General features: G+C 43.9%; 1 protein-coding gene across 1 annotated transcript in view; it reads right to left on the minus strand.

Annotated features, from left to right (window-relative positions):
• Window positions 1-1180: 1180 nt before the first annotated feature.
• The window catches only part of RAPGEF6 (Rap guanine nucleotide exchange factor 6), a 141129-nt gene continuing 124923 nt past the window's right edge, over window positions 1181-17386 (minus strand). Inside the window, exons 24-31 of the mRNA XM_054389175.1 lie at window positions 14925-15145; window positions 12817-13008; window positions 11983-12117; window positions 10666-10779; window positions 8926-9151; window positions 5680-6191; window positions 3253-3564; window positions 1181-1206 (exon numbers count right to left, since the gene is read on the minus strand). Coding sequence (XP_054245150.1) covers window positions 1181-1206; window positions 3253-3564; window positions 5680-6191; window positions 8926-9151; window positions 10666-10779; window positions 11983-12117; window positions 12817-13008; window positions 14925-15145 — 1738 coding nt within the window. The remainder of the gene's footprint in view (window positions 1207-3252; window positions 3565-5679; window positions 6192-8925; window positions 9152-10665; window positions 10780-11982; window positions 12118-12816; window positions 13009-14924; window positions 15146-17386) is intronic.

Raw genomic sequence — 17386 nt, forward strand, 5'->3', positions numbered from 1 at the left:
AAAACACCAGGGTTTTGGGTTTTTTTGACCCATGGTAAAATGTGTTAGCCCCTACAGAAGCATCATGTCATGTCATAGTCAGTTCCACTAATTTCACTGTGAAAGGGAGGGGATTTAGAAGTAATTTAGTATTTGCTTTTAAGATAACCTTTGCACTTAAATCCTGTGCAGCTCTGGCAAAAGGCCAGGACGTGTGGGACGATCTTAAAGCCCACAACACACAGGTTTAAGCTTTGGGTTCTAGCAATGGCTCAGCTTTGCATGCAGAGCTCTGCAGGGCAACAGCTGGTGGTGAAAGCTCTTTTGGGGAAGCATCAAACCTCCCCCTCCACAGTTCCCTGCAAGCCACAGCTTCCACATTTCAAATAATTCCTTAACAGGGGAGGAGAAGACCAACCATTGCCGTAGTTGGCTGGAAGCCAAAACACATCCAGAAATCCTTCAGGGCTGGAGGGTCTTACTATGTGTGTGTAGGAGGGGAGTGGGGGACATGACACATGCTGCTTTGTAGGGCTTTGTGCTCTATTTAATCTAAAGTCACCCTAAAATCCAGGTTATTTCTGCACCTGATAATGTCCCATTTCTAGTTTTGTGTGTTTATTTTGAGAGTACAACAGTTTGTGTGGAGCTAATTTACCATCACACCCATTAAGCATTTCCATTAGCCAACCAGAGCACTGCTGACACAAATAAAGGAAATTCCCATCAAAAGAAAAAAAAAATTAAATTAATAAATTATTTTTCAGTTATTTCAGCAATGTCCTTTGCTTTTGCTGACATTTTTGATATATTTTTGTGTTTGCTTTTTTTAAAGTTCATAAAATAACACTCTTAGAATGGTCATGTAGAAAACGACGACGATGGAAAACTACCAAAGGATTCTATGGTATCATACAGAAGAACGTGTCCAAGTGGTGGTGACAACTGGTCCTCCCTAAATGAATGAAGCCTGGTCCACCCCCAGATACCAGTCTGGTGGGTATCTGGGCAGAAATAGCTTTGAGGAGGTGGCAGAGTGAAGGAAGGTAGAGAGAGGTGACCCAACCCATTCCATCTCGTGACAGAGGCAAACGCAACGTCTGAGGTTAGCAGCAGCAAGTTGTTAGCGTTGGCTAACAGAATCCTGTGGTCCATCTCCCCACATCCCCTGTGTGAGGTGGCTGACACCATAACCCAATGGTTAAACTGCTGATACTTGTTCATCTTCTGCAAAACAAGAGAAAAAAAGAGCAGACAGTTAATTCTTGCATCAGTACCCTGCCTCGGATGCAGGGGTGCAGAGCAGCACCACATTAGCTGATGGCAAAGGCTCAGCGTGATGTTTTCACTCTCTCAATCACTGACCACACCGTATCCACTACCACCATTTATCAGATCCTCAAGCATCTTGAGGGATTGTAGTCATACAATAAAGATAATATTGCAAAACAATCCCAGATTCTCCAAAAATTACCAGCATGCAGCTCCCAATACCCCACACGCTACAGATTTGGGAGAAAAGCCAGTAAATCCCTTGCCAACATGCAGTGAGCATTGGAATCCAAATAAAATCAAACAAGCATTTGGAAAAAAAACAGGAAAACAGGTGTGTCTGAAAGTGTATGGCTAAATTTGGCTCAGAAAAATTTGGATTAAAATGTTTGAAGCAATGACTTCTTCCCCCCCCCCCCCCCCCCCATCAAAACCACTTAAATATCTGAACTAAGAAAAAAATCAGATTAAAATGTTTGAAGCAATGAACTCCTTTTTTTTTTTCCCCTATCAAAACCACTTAATATCAGAACTGAATTGAGATAAATTTGGATTAAAATGTTTGAAGCAATTAGTTCCTCTTTTTTTTTTGTCCCCCTCAAAGCACTTAACATCAGAACTGAATTAGGAAAAATTTGGATTACAATATTTGGAGCAATGAATTCTTTGGTTTTCCATGAAAACCACTTAATATCACAACGTGATTTACTGCTGGGTAACTTTTGTGATTTGCTCTTTGAACTGCAGTACTCATGTATCTGTTAAATGCTGCTTGCATGTTTTAAAGGCTCAGGATAAGATCATTTTGCATCAGGAATGGTTTTCATCTAAAATCCACGCTCATGTTGAAGCCAGACTGAAATTGAAGGAAGCAACCGTGATATTCTAGTAATAAAAACTGAGTTTACTAGCAAAAGGTATAGCAAGATCACATCAGTGCACAGGTACTGAAAGCAAATCAGCAGATAAACAGTAAAAATTCTCCTGCCTTGGAGTTAGTTTTGACACAATGTAAGAGCAGCCTATTTTAGAGCAATCTCTTGCATTTTGGGCACGCCGTGCTCAGAGCATTGGCTGTTGCTTCACACAAAAGCATGACAAATTTAAGTGGGAGAGACACTGTCAGGCTAAGTGGGGCTGAGAAGTCAGGTTTTAGCAAATGCATTTTTCAAGAGAACAGGAATCCACTATGATATTGTTCAGTGTTTCTAAACTCCATCTCCAGAAGCCTCTGTTGAAGAATGAGGCAGCTTAATGCTGACACCTGAGAGCACAAATGTGAAATGAATAAGAGTTGTGCAGCACCCACCAAATCCAAATTCACTGAATGGCTTGGGTTGGAAAGGACCTTAAAGGTCACCTAGTTCCAAACCCCCTGCCATGGGCAGAGACACCTTCCACTAGCCGAAGTTGCTCGAGGCCTCATCCGACCTGGCCTTGAGCACCTCCAGGGAAGTGGCATCCACCACTTGTTCCAAAATACTCCTTTCCAGGTCATCACCCTAAACCAGCAGGACATCAGTTCATCAACCCAGAGAGGCTGGGTGAGTTTTTTCATACATGACTTATAGCCTGGCAGTGTCCCTTAAAATCATCATCACCACTGAGAGGAGACAGATTATAAAGATAAAAAAAATAAATAAAATAAAAATCGTATCTACATGCTCTCTAGTGTCTCAGTTGTGCTTTGGGAGATCTCATGTATGTTTATATATAGATTTATTTCTTTATAATTTAGAGTCTGGTGGGTGTCAACATGCTTTTCTAAAAGGGAAGAAGGGAAGGCATTCTTTGCTGCTTTCAGAGGTGTATATCCATGCATACATCCACATATACATGTGCATACAGCCATACAAACAAGAGTTGTATCTCTAGAGATTAACCCAAGCTGTAATCTCCAAGAATGACCAAGAGAAAGCCCAGAAGATGGGTTGGGAAGGCAGAGAGCAGATTCACACAGCAAGTTCACTTCACATCTCCCGAGGCAGGTGTTGCACATACCATCCTCTTCACTATCTGCGTCAGTCATATCTGCTAGCTTGGGGCTGGACGGCTGCCGGCTATGCCACTGAGGCATCCTCGATGAGATACAGGCCACAGGTTCACTACTGAGAGATGCTGATGAAAGTCTAGAGAGGTCACTGTGCAGCATCTTTGACCTCTGCACTGCCACACTATAGTCTGGAGGTTTTAGGTGTGGGTGGTGGGGCGATCCTTCCTTTATGTCCGCTAAAGAAATCCCCATATATCCTGGAGGGGTGGGCGGTGGTTCCCTATACCTATCGTCCTTCTTAGGTGAGGTGACACAGTACACTGGGCACAAGAAATAAGCAATGGAAATGTTAAAAGAAGAAAAACAAAGGAAAACAAAACGTTAAAAAAAATCATGAAATGTTACAATGGCAAAACAGAAACTGATAACAAAATGCAAATGCAGAAACACTGGTTATAACGGCAGCAGCAGGCATTCACCCTCTCATTGTATGTTTTCTACTTATTTTAAGAAGTCAGAGGAGCAGCAGCACCTGTGAACTCATTAGGCAAGATGCCAGCTGGAGTGGAAACAGACTAGAACCTTCTCTTTATTCAGCCTGCAGTTGTAGTACTCATTATAGTCTCGACTCCTGCTCTGTAGTATGGATGGAGAGCCAGCAGGGCAGCGCTGCTGGCTGAGCCTGCTCCTGCTGTTACAGGTTGGGATACCAGAACTCCAGAAATTAAGGCAACAAGCCCCAAGTTCTATGTTCAGTGTGCTAGAGACTGATAGCTGTTGATTGACTTCAACAACATCCCCTTCATCACCCATCAGAGGCTTAAGAGAAATTCATTATAGCACAGTATCACTGTAACAACTGATGGGTAATCAGACATTAAACCATCCAGCTAGCTATGTTATAGAAGGGAAGAAAACACATCACATAAATCTGCTCCTGTGAGGCAAACTGTACAGAGAGCCTGCATTGAGTGTTCTCTTAACAAATAAAGAGTGGTGTCCCATGTCCATAGTTTCCTGCCCCTTTCATCATCAGCAGTTCAGGTCCCAGTCTCTCAAATCCAGGCTTGATTTCTTTTAGGTTCCCTCCCCTCCCACCCACCCCCAGGTCTGGGGCTCACGTGCATGTTAAATTGGGCTTTTGCCATGTACATGTTGCAACAGGAGAGTCTCAATGTGAGGGTGATTTTTAACATCTGTTAGTTGAGTGAATTTGCATTCTTCCTCTGGGTGCCTGTTCATCACAGCGTCACTGATTGCAGCAACTGTACTGTGTTCTTACATGAAAGGGTGAAAATAAAGGAGTATTTCTTGTTGTGTTGTGGATTTGGGAGATCTTGGTATTGGTATCATGAACAAGAGCTGGTTCACACCTGATGGTTCATGCTTGGGCTTATAGGAAACAAAGAACATTGAATTCACAGAGTCTAGGTTGGTGCAGATACAGTGGGTTCAGGCAGACATTCATATTGCTCATTTATAGGAAAAACAGCACCTACTGAATAGCTACCACACCACCTCCTAAGCCAGCCCAGAGGCTCACAAGCAGCTTTGGAAGGCTACAAGGGCAGAGCACAAGCACAGAGTGAGCTCTGAGCAAGTTTTCTGCAAAGCTCCACCACGCTGCCTTTCTTCTGCAGAGCCAAGGAGGAGGAATGCAATCCAAGACCTCTGCCCTATGTGTGATGTTTATTCAGGCAATTACCTTTGATAATAAAAACCCCTCCAGCAATCTAGTCAGTAATTAAATAGCATTTCAGCTGCATCCCTTGACTTGCAGTCTAGAAAGCTTTGCACTCTGTTTCATCTTGTTCCTAATCCAGATTCTTTTAGGTTTGGCTGCTGAACTTACTAGGACAGGGGCATATTTTGCTTGGTAGAACTATGCTTCTCTCAAAAGTCATTGTGTTGGTCTTTCTCCTTTCAAATATAGCCAACCTGCAGCTGTATAACTGAATAAATGGCACTTCAACAAAGATAGGAAGAGAATCTGCCTTGCCCTTGAGCTTCCAGAGACCAAGGAGGTGGGAAAGTTGAGTACCATGCAGCAGTCATGCTCTTCCCTCTTGGGTTCACGGAAAATCTGTATTACAGGGACTTCAAGAAGCCATGCTCATTGCTCCTTACCAGAGGAGCACCCACAGCAATAAAAGATCATACTTCAGAGAAGAGCTGCCTGGCATTTTCCTGACAACAGCTCTCTTGCAGAGCCATGAAGTGACTGGGATGTGGGTTGCTTTATTGTTTCAATTGTCCTAATGCAAATGCAAGTGGCTTGAAAACACAGAGCCTGCTTAGTGCTGTGACTAAAACCACAGGTCAAGCCTAGTTTAACATGCTGTCCAGCCCCCAGACCTGCTGATGTCATTTCTCACCAACCCAATACCACCATGAAAGCAGCTGGAGCAGCTGCCCCAGCTGTTGGCTTGGCTTACCTATCAGGCCTTTCTCCGTACTGGAAGTGACGGTTTTGTAAGTCGTATCAGTGCCAGGTTTAGAGTCCAAAACCTCCGTCTGCTCCGCTGTGGAGTTCTCCAGTCCCCTGCGCTTTATTGTCCCATAGTTTGTTTCGTAGGTGTCTGAGAGTGAGCTGGAGGAGGCCCAGCTCTGCCGCGACTGATCAAGCTCGGCGCTGCCTTTGGACTGCCTGTTGGCTTTGGCAAAGGCTTCAGAATACAGATAAGCCTCCTCGGAGTAACAGTTTGTGGGGTCAACTTCAGCTATGGGTCCGTCCAGCTGCGTGTGGCGGTAGGAATTGAGGAGATCCCAGCTCTTCTGGTTTGGGATATTCTGGAAGTTGTCATGAGAACTGCTTGAGCATGAAGTCCAGCTTCCCCGGCCGCTATCTGCTGCCTCTACCGTGATGTGTTCATGGGAGATCTCCTCACTGCTCATGGAGGAGGTGAAGGCCATCCCTCTGATGAGAGCAGGCCTCGTGATTGACCAGCTGTGTTTGAAAACACCACAAAGCAGAGGAAAAAAAAACGTAAGTGACATAGTCAGAGACAGCTACCTGGTTTGAAAGACACAGGAACTCTGGTTTTAAAACAGGGAGGCAGCAAGGTCAGGACACATGGAGCACTGACAAGAGACACTGTTATTCCCAAGTTATTACGGCACATGGCAGCAGGGAAGTTATTCCCAAGGGAGCAACAAGTCTGCAAGAGGTACAGAACCACAGAATTGTTTCAGTTGGGAGAGACCTCTAAGATCATCAAGGCCAAGCATCAAGCCAACACCACCATGGCCATTAAACCATGTCCTGAAGTGCCATGTACACATGTATTTGCTGGTTTGATCCCACATCCATAAAAATCCAGTCCATGGGAAGCTGTGCTCTATAACCTACAGTGAGACAGTGTCTGGAATGAAGCAGAGGAAGAGCAATCCTTTAGTTTCAGGCTGCTACTACCTTTTTCTCTGCATTTATAAACGGAAACAACAAAAACAGAGCAAAGAAAACAAACCTTTCACTGGCAGCAATAGAACTGGCAGTGCCACGTGAGGTTGGAAATGAAGAACAATTTCTTCCCCAAACGGGTTGTCAGGGCCTGGACCAAGAGGCCCAGGGCAGTGGTGGAGTTCCCATCAGTGGGGAGGTTTCAAAGCTGTATAAACGTGGTGCTGAGGGACATGGTTTAGTGGTGACCTAGGAGTTCTGGGTTAATGGTTGGACTCAATCTTAAAGGTCTCTTCCAACCAAAACAATTCTGTCATTCTATGATTCCAAAAAGCTGTTTAGACTGACTGGAGGTAACTGTTTTTCAAGAACACTTGGAAATACTGGGCATAAATAACAGTTGTGGAAAGGATCTGGAGTGACAGATTCTGAAAGCCCTGGTACACAATTTCCTGTTTAAGAAAGGGCTGCTGAAAGCTCTAATCACTGTCAGTGCATAATTAAGGGGGGGAAAACCCCATAAAGCCAGGTTTGTATGAATTTCAAATACATGAAATTATGATTGCTAGACATCATTCAAGTCTCTTAACTATTTCTGGTTATGACACATGGGCAGCACATTGAAATTCCACACTATCCCTCAGCAGTTTACTGACACGTTGTGAAATTGAGGAACACATCTTAGAAATGTGAAAACAACTTTTTTTTTTTCCTTGATTTTCTCTGCATTCTACCATAAAAATGTCTTTCTTCCCTCCACTGAAAGGAAGGCATAAAGGAACAACCATGAAACACGAACAATCTGCTTGTGATTCGCAGACAAAGGTGAGTTTGGAGAGCAGCAGAGATCCTTGGTGCACCCACAGGTACCACTGAAGGTGGCTTTTCATGGCCAATGAAGGGGCATTTTGCTCAGCACGCTGCTACTGCCCTATCAAACCCTCAGCTGTGTGTTTATGCTTTTTACAAAAGGCAGTGATTTGTGTTTATGAAACACACCTTGAAATTCTCATTTTAACCCAACGAAATAAACAGAATCACCGATTGCTGAAGAGCTCCAGCACTCCAGCTAAACATACCCCAAGAAGGTTTTGTGGAGTGGAGAGAACATCACAGAACACTAGTAAGTCATCATCAGTGACAGAGAACAACATCCAGCTCTTCACAGAGTCCAGTCACAAAGCCCTTACACTGCTCTAGACATGAGCTACAAAAATGAGTGAGGAGCAACTCCACTCACTTGAACCTACATAACTAAGAGCAGAGGACATTATCTCAAGAAATCCTTAACGACTTAATGTCCAGTAAGACCAAATAAAAAAAAAATTCCAATTCAGACTGACACCTCCAGACACGTTCTCACTGCACTAAAGCAACAAGGCCTTGCGTGTCGAAGCTCTGAGAAAGACAGCAGCAGAAAGCTTCCAGTTCACCCAGGCAGCAAAAGATAATAAGGAAAATCCTTTAAAATGACATTAGATTCTATTAAGTGATTGGCACTGCTGACTCAGAGAGAGCTGAGAATATCCTGTTCCTGTCCTGCTGTCTCTCACGACTGCACTGATTTGTTAAACAACATCCTGGCTATTAACACATTCACAGTCTCCTGAAAGAGATTTCCATCTGAACACCACTGATGGGAACAGCCTACCCAGCTAAGAAGCGTCTTGAGAAAACAGGCTCTTCTCATACAGAGCAGCCAGTTCTCCAGCTTCCGGCAAGAGCTTAATGACCACAGGAGAGTTCATAACTGCCCAAAGCTTCGTTACACCTTCTGGCACATGGACGTGTGGGAGCAGGTTTAAAGCAAGCCATAAAAATGATCACAGCTCTGCTGTGAGACCAGGCTGAAAGAGTTGGGGTTGTTCAGACTGAAGAAGAGAGGGCTCCAGTGAGACCTTCTGGTGGCCTTTTAGTACTTCAAGGGGCCAATCATAAAGCTGGGGACAGACTTTTGAGAAGGGACTATAAGGACAGGACATGGGGGGATGGTTTAAAATAAGAGGGAGATTTTAGACGGGAGAGAATGAAGAATTTTTTTCCGCTGATGTGGCAAGACTGTGGCCCAGGTTGGCCAGAGAGGTGGTAGATGCCCCATCCCTGAAACCACTGAAGGTGAGGTTACTTGGGACTCTGGGCAACCTGCTCTAGTTACAGATGTCTCAGCTGACTGCATGGGGATTGGAGTAGATGAGGGACTTGAAACGTCCCTTACAACCCAAACTATTCTATGACACCAGGACACAAAGTCCAACCCAAATCCAAACCAGTTGTGTCTTACCCTGGGCATGGCTGGCCATAATCAGACAGAGGCTGAGGATGCTCTTTTCTCTCTGCCCCTGCTGAATCCACCACGATCAGAGACTGGGACAAACTCCTCTCGTCCTGCAGCGCCGCCGACATAGAGTCCACCGAGCAGTTGCTCACGATGCTGGACCGGGATGAAATCTCACTGTGACTGGAGTCTGAGAAGTTATCAGATTTAGTGGAAGGTATGAGGGCATAGCCTGAAGGAAAGGAGAAAAGAACACCTTGGTCAAAGAGCAATTGAAGTTTACTAGGTAGGACAAGGAAGTGTGGACACACACATTTAAGGAACTTCAGTCACACCACGTTTGCACACAATCAGGCCACTGACGTTTTTAGGGTACTGAAGCTTTCAGCATCTATCAGCACCTAGCTCTGCAATGTATTAATGCAAGTCTGGTGACACCAGTAACCTACTTGCAACTCCCCTTTCCTCAAGACCAGAAGGTGAAACCTACATAAACAGCATGAAAAGTGGGTGGACAGATCAAGTCTCTTCAGTTTTCCAAGAGCTGCGCCTTCTACCAGAAATGCTGTGCATTTCTCACTGTCCCTCTGCCTTATATGTCATGTGAGACTCAGAAAAGGCTTTGGCAGTGGACAAGGAGGTGCTGACTAAGGTAAAAGCCAGCTATTAGCTCTCAGGGATTAGCCATATGGTCTTTTTCATTTTTACTCTCTGTTCCAAAATTAACAGAGAAGGAAGCAAAAGTGGGAAATTGAGCTTTGGCAGGAGCTGGACCAGACGCCAGTACTGCAGAAGGAAACAGCTGAAGACCTCTCCACTTTCAGAGCAAAATATATAATGTGGGGGTTTTTTTCTGCTTGGCTTACCCCTACCCTCACATCACTTCTTTGAAACACAAATAATGTGCATAACCACACACGCTCAACACCACCTCTTCCTGGAGGTGTTCAAGAAACCTGTGGACATGGCACTTGGGGACATGGTTTAATGTTGGGCTGATGGTTGGATTCAATCATCTTAGAGGTCTTTCCCAACTGAAACAATTCTATGATTCCATGATCTACACCAATGCTGTGAGCCTTTGGTTTACATCATATTAGGGACTACCTAGAGCCTAATGAAGAGAGAGTTGCAGAACTTACTGTTTGTTTGGCATTTGGGAAACACTAAATAACAGAACTGTCACTGTACCTGTTCCTTGGCTCTCTAAACTTCTCATTACTGCCTTCACTGCACTGTAAGGGTGGGTAGCTATAAATAACTGACACAAATATCTGGAAGGAAAGCACATCAAACAGCTTAAACATGTAAATGAACAGGGCTGAAGTAACTTAGATAAAAATCAGTCTCTCTGACACAAAGTGGACATAACAGTCTTTCTTCTCAAAACACATCATATGGTCTTCCTTCTCCTTCTAGACTTCATGCACAGGCAGTAAGGTGTCTGCAGGCTGCTGTTGCTATAGATACTTGCTGTACTCAGAGCATCACTGTCTTTCTCCTCTTGCTTTTCACTCCCTTCTGAGGCTTCACTGTGCTCTGCTTCCCTTTTTGCAGTAAAAGCTGTTCTTTCCCTGGAGAAGCTCCTTTCCCTAAGTCTTCTAAACAGGGGCTCCTTCGTTTTCCTGCGCTCAAGCTCAGCTTCTGCTTTTCCACTCTCATCCTCTCTTTCTCCCTTCTCCTTTATGTCAGAACTGTCTCTTGCTTTGACAATCATCCAAATTTTCTTTTGTAAGTAAGCCCCACCTATTCCATAGCTGCGTTGTCCACTGTTCTTGTTGCTGGTTTCACTGGCGAGCGATGAGGATGAGCCAGAGAGATTCATCTGACTGCAGTTATCCGACCTTTGGATGTTGCCAACTACAACCAAGAACACAGAGGCAGATCTTGAAAAGTGCTGAGATAAACAGCAGCCAAAAAAAATACAATGTCCTGATTTTAAACCCTCTTTTTTTTTTTAATTCAATCCAATTTGCATACCACTTGGGTACAGCTGAAAAGAAAATGACATCTAAGATTAAGTGGAAGGTGTTCATGCCTCAAATCATGTCTGGCTGCTGTCTGTGAAGCACCTAATTTTAGTCCCATGAGCTGTTAGCACAACAGGGCATGGAGCACCTCAATCGAATTACATCAGTGCTAAAAATATGCTGAAAGCAAGTTGAATTAATGAAATAATCCCAAAGAACCAGCTGAAACTTAACAAAAATAACATGTTTGGAAGCGATGCTCAAAAACCTCTCTCAGTGGAGCTACGTTTGGTGACCCAAGTAATTCAGCTTATATGTATATGCTGTGTTGAAGTAAAATAAGTGGCATTCTCCTAAAGGAAACAGCATCTTGTGAAGGCAGAAGTGGATAGACCAGCATGATCTCCCACTGAGAAGGGTGAGAAGATGCAGTAGGTCACTGTGCCATGCCATGCTAACCCCAGTGGCTTTGAGCTGTGAGTCAAAAGCAGCACAGAAGGGAGGGAAATCCTTACGCCGATGGACACTGACCACACTGGCTGACTACAAAGTGGTGTTAAGAGATTTCAAATGAATTCCCATCCAAGGTTGACTAATGATGAAGTGATGCAGGTCTTTTAAGACGAAGACATCAAAAATAAAGGGATTCTCAGGGCATCATGATAGACAGGGGTGTATACAAAGCCCTGTGCACAAGAACAACAAATATGAACAGCGACTTGAGGATTTAGATGGATTCAATACTTTTGCAGCTCTCTAAACCATCTGTTCTGGAGAACTACAATACCATTTTATTTCCAGCTCCATCTAAGAACCTGATATTCCAGCTGCCTTAGGTAAAAACATCAGATGTCTCAACAGCTGCAGTTTCTGTACAATGTTGGTGTCTTCAAGACATCCCCAGGTTTGGGAATCCCACTCATGTAAGTGGCCTCCTCAATCTGAACTGGTCATCACCAAGAAATACTCCACAGTGATTCATGTCATCACCAACAAAGATTTCTGCCACTGCCCCCTCCCCGGTTTTGGTACAAGACAGTTCCCAGGATGGATGCTGACATGTGCAAGGTGAACGTTCACGCCTCACACCTACCTTTGCGTGGAGAGCCCTGAGGAGAAGCAGGTGGACTGGAGTGCAAAGAAGATGCCATGGACATAGTGTCATCTGTTTGTTTCTTACTACTTACTTCCTCAGACAAGCTTAATGACTTCTGGGGGGAACCTGTACCTACAAAACCAACAGAATCATTTACTGCTCATAATTCATCTCTGGTGTTAGTGGTATCTCTTTAAACAACAAATAAGCATCACATTGGTCAACTACTGGAGCGTTCAGCAAAGACAGGAGCAGGTGCTCAGATGAATTCTGCATGTGAAGGTAGTATCAGTTTCAAACTTAGCCCACATCTAAGTGGACACTTCTACTGCTGGCTGCTCACTTGATGTGTGTTAAAACACACAGATCATACCTAAGGGACAGAGGGCAAGAGGATGGGGCCCAGACTCTTTGCAGTGGTGCCCAGGAACAGGACAAGAGGCAATGGGCACAAACTGGAACCAAGGAGGTTTCATGTGAACAGGAGGAGAAACTTCTTTGCTGTGAGGGTTCTGGAGACCTGGAGCAAGCTGCCCAGGGCAGAGTCTCCTTCCACAGTGCTGTTACAAGGAATGAAACTAAAGCAAGAGCAGATTTGGAGCCAGCACATTACAATTAGCTGTTTTAAGAGAAGTTATTAGAAATTGAGCAAAATTACTAGAAAACCAGCACAGCCTCTAAAACCACAGCCATAGCCTTCAGCTGTTTTCAAGTGAATCAAGTCAATGAAGCACAACAGTATCCCCAATAACCCACCCGGTTGCAAACAGCTCCTCCCTCCTAGGAGCTCCTCTACAAAACTCTCCAGACAGGTGAGCTGCAGATACTCACTGAATGTGACATGATCCTTTGTCAATCCCTTTTTCCTGCTGGGGTATAAATTCACAGTTGGAACCTGAAGAACTTGACTCATCCTGTTTTGTTGATGCTGATGGGATTTGGTGCTCTGGCCGATTGATCTCATGGGTACCGGAGACATTTCGGAGGATTTCCCTCCTCTTCGCTCACTTAAATTCTTTGTCACTGTTACGGAAAAATTGAATACAAATATCTTGACCTTGGAATTGCAGGGTTATTGCAGGCATTCTGAGCAACCAGACAAAGCAACCAGGGCATGAAGCAGAGAAAATGTATTTGAAATCATTTCTGTTCCAAACACACCCATCTTGTTACACTGAAGAGGCTCTTACATGAAGTAGCACTAAAAAAGCTTTCATAGAGGTTTATCAAAAGAGAAAAAAATGTTATTTCTGCCACAATTAAGGTCTGTACAAAAGGTGCAAAAGCATAACAGAATCTCCTTCAAAATGACATCATGACATCCAAAGCTGAAGGCTTTCTGCAGCTGGCATCAGGCCTTTCACTAGGTGGCACAATTGATTTAAAACACGAAGCCCTGAGTCGGTTTCTACTTTAATCACCCAGCAATTAGTAAATTCTGGAGTTAAAGCCACCTGACTTCTCCTGAAATTCCCTCTGGAAAAGTTGGGATTGCAGCATTACTCACTCCTCCTTCAAGCAAGGCCATGAGAATCTTAACTGCTGAGAACAGGCTGGGTGGAGGCTGCACCTCCTGCTTTTCTGGGTATGTGCAAAACATAACCTATCTGCACCACTGTGCTTTCTCAGGTGGCCAAGGAGGCTAAGAGGATCCTGGTTTGGATCAGCAATAGTGTGGCCAACAGGACCAGGGACATGACTGTACCCCTGTGCACTGAGCACTGGTGAGGATGCACCTCGAATATTTGATTCAGTTTTGGGCCCCTCACCCCAAGAAGGACATCGAGGGGCTGGAGCATGTCCAAAGAAGGGCAACAAAGCTGGTGAAGGAGGGTCAGGAGAACAAAGCTGATGAGGAGCAGATGAGGGAACTGGAGTTGTTTAACCTGGAGATGGCTAGCACTATACAAACAAGATTTTAAATGATTTAAAACAACTGAAAGCCAACATTGTAACAACAGTCTCTTAACTTGAGACTACTTCCTCTTGTCCTATCACATGTTCTTTGGGAGAAGAGACCAACTCCCACCTGGCTCCAATCTTCTTTAAGGGAGTTGTAGAGAGACAGAAGGTCTCCCCTTAACCTCCTTTCCTCCAGACTGAACAACCCCAGCTGCCTCAACTGCTCCTCACCAGCCCTGTTCTCCAGGCCCTTCACCAGCTTTGTTGTCCTTTTCTGGACACACTCCAGCACCTCATTGTCCTTCTCAGAGTGAGTGGTCCAAAACTGAACCCAGTATCCAAGGTGTGGCCTCACCAGTGCCAAGAATTTTGAAACAAATTACCTTTCATGAAGTGAAAATTTCTAAGGATCAAAATCAACTGCAATCACCAGTTCCCATTTTTGAAGAAGAATTTCCTGACTGTGTAGGACAGCTGGTCAGGCAACAGTTTGTTCAGTGAGACAGCTGCACAGGAGTTGAAATTCTGGAAACTGTCCTGCTGCAGCCCTCAATTTTTGACTGTCAAGCCATGTCAATCCCATCAGTCAATATTGACCTAACTTCTCCACAATCTTCGTTTATTCCAAGCTGTAATCCATTGCCATTTCTGTATTGATTTTGTCTCTTTTCATTTTCTGGCTCTTCATATGGTAAACGTTACTTTTATCCTTCCTAATTCTGTCCAAGGACAGCAGGGCAAGAACAGAGCTAATGTACTATTGAATTTCCTTCCAGACTGATGAAAAGACACACAGCTTCAGAACTAAAGGTCAAAACAGAAAACACCACTGAAGTTTTCTGAGCTCAACCAAGATCTGAAGATAAATGCTGGTTTGCCGGAGTTGTTAGCACATGAACTGACAAACAAGCACTTAGCAAAGTATTTTTTTATTGACAAGTGAAGAGAAAGATCTTAAATGAGTCCTTTTAGGGAAAAGAAAAGAGATCTTTAGAAATGTCTTAGATCATGACACTGGTTTATGTCACTGTACTCACAAGTGCTATAGGCAGGCTCACACTGAAGTGACAATATTTGGATCTTCTCTTCGTCTGTCTCTACGTTGAGGTTGGACAAGTACTGCTTCACCTTCCTGGCCATCTGGGCGTCCTCGTAGAGCTTCTTGGCATTCAGCAGCGAGCTGCGTCGGGCACGTTTCTTGTGAGCACCTCCCTGTACATCCAGCATGTTGGAGTTTGTGCTGCCCTGGCTCAGGGACCTAGAAAAGAGAAGAGCAAACTGGTCAGTTTTTAGCTCTCGACAGCAACGAGGAGCTACAGTAGCACATGGCAAAGCAGATTAATACCAATCATCTTCAGTTAGGGCTAGTGCATGCTGATGTAAATGAGTTAAAGAGATGAACAGCAGTAAAAACAACACTTGTCTTAAAATACTCTGGTAATCGATAGCAGCAGTTGGAGTCTAGAAATTCTAAAGGATTGCACAGGGAAGTGTGGAACAAGGCACAATGCTGCAGGGAACACCCATCTAGCTCTGCTCATGAATGGGTTTCTGCTGCAGACCCCACGCTGCTTGAGCTGCAGATGGTAAGAGAGGACAAACTGGATGGCTTTGCTCTTTTAAGGCACTCGGTGCCCAGTTTGCATCAGCCTTGCAACAGAAACTTCCTGCAGCTCAGCTGAGCACAGAAGGGCCTGGTATAATCCTCTCCGAAAACTGAGCTTCTGACCTTCTTTAAGTAAGGGGAAGATTTTATTCAGTATGACAAGTCCTGTTATTATGCACTCAAATTCTTTCTTTCATTAAAACATTCACAGAAGAGCAGCTCATTAAAAAACGTCTCCCAGCAGAGGTCCAGAAGGCAGAAAGAATATACAGATGCCCAGACTTGTACAGGCTTGCATCTCTGAAAGGTGATGCTCCTCAAAACTTCTAATTTTGAGCTGCCAACTCTACCAGCAGCTGAGACAAAACCAAACAATCCCCAAAAGGTTCTTGCACAGCAGTTACCCTCCCTGACAACCACTCCTAGACCAAACAACTGATCTTGGAGTAGTTCAGATACACACATCACTTTGGTTTCCACTCTCCAAAGTCCTATGGCCACACCACTTCTAATCCATTCTTTACTAATTGAGATCACTACTTATGTTACATGTCAATTCTAAAGGAAAGTGTCAATAAAGTTGTTTAAAGCTGTTTATTTGTGGGGTTCTTTAAACAGTCAAGAAGATTAACTTTAGTTTAAAAGGCTAAAATTATTTATAAAGATGTTTATGAAGATCTTGGATGCATTTACAGAATCACAAGTGGCAGAGTAAACAATCTCCAGCACTGAAGAGCTAAAAAGAAAAGAGTCAGAATGAAACATACTGTTTGAGGAAGTTTAGGGAATGGAGCACACTGAGCTTAGAATACTAAGAAAGAGTGGGAAACAGCCAATCACAAGGTTTTCAGATGTTAAACAAATCAAAGAGAAAACAAAAGCTTGAAAAGTGGCAGAAATTTTTAGCTAAATTAAATAAACAATAATGCTATTGTAGGCAAGAAGCAGCAAAAGGCACGATGGGTTCACATCTACTCAAAGCATAGAATGTCCTCTCCTGTCTCCTCCAGGCAAGAACTAAGCCAACAGCTACTAAGTAATGAAACAGAGAACTACATCATGTTCATTTTTAATGACACAAATACTTTATGGCTTATCTACACACTTTTTCTTTCCACTATGGACTTGCTTTTTAAAACAATTTAATGCCCCTTCCTTTAAGAAGGATTCATCCTTATCCACCTATGCTCATGATAATCTCAAAGGTTAGAAATTACAGTGGGTCCCCCTGAGTCCCAGGCATTTCTCCTCACGAGCTGCACTGCAAGTGGTTGATTATCAACTACCCAATGTCATCAAGCAAAGTCTCCTGCACTAAGGACACCCACATGTTGAACTTGATGAACTTGGCTGGCCAGGTTGGATAAGGCCTTGAGCCTTGGCCTGGAGGAGAGTGTCCTTGCCCATGGCAGTGGGGTTGGAACTAGATGATCTTTAAGGTCCCTCCCAACCCAAACCAATCTATGATTCTATGTTGCCATTTTCCCATCAGGGACCAGTAGCCAAACCTGCTCTGTCCCATTTGTCTAGCAGAAGTCTCAGGTCCAGCACATAAGACTCAGGCACAAAGATAACAGTTTATAGGCAAAAGCACACATAAGAAGACATAAAATATGGCTGCAATGTCATCTGGAACTCCCTGCTATGGGTCAGTCAGTCCTAGCACATTCATAGTCAGTTCATTCCTCAGTCCTTTGAAGGCTCCCAGTGACATCACTGAGGATTTTGGGGTATGAAACGTGAGATACATTTTAAATATACACTAAAAACCAAATATTTTGAAGCTTGAACTCAAACTTCAAGTGGGAAATCCCTGTATCATTACCACAAATCAAAGTGTCTTTATGCTTTAAAACACAGAATGGCTTAAACTTTTCTGTTACATTGATTTCC

This window comes from Indicator indicator, chromosome 18, assembly GCF_027791375.1.
Source record: "Indicator indicator isolate 239-I01 chromosome 18, UM_Iind_1.1, whole genome shotgun sequence".
NCBI lineage: Eukaryota > Metazoa > Chordata > Aves > Piciformes > Indicatoridae > Indicator > Indicator indicator.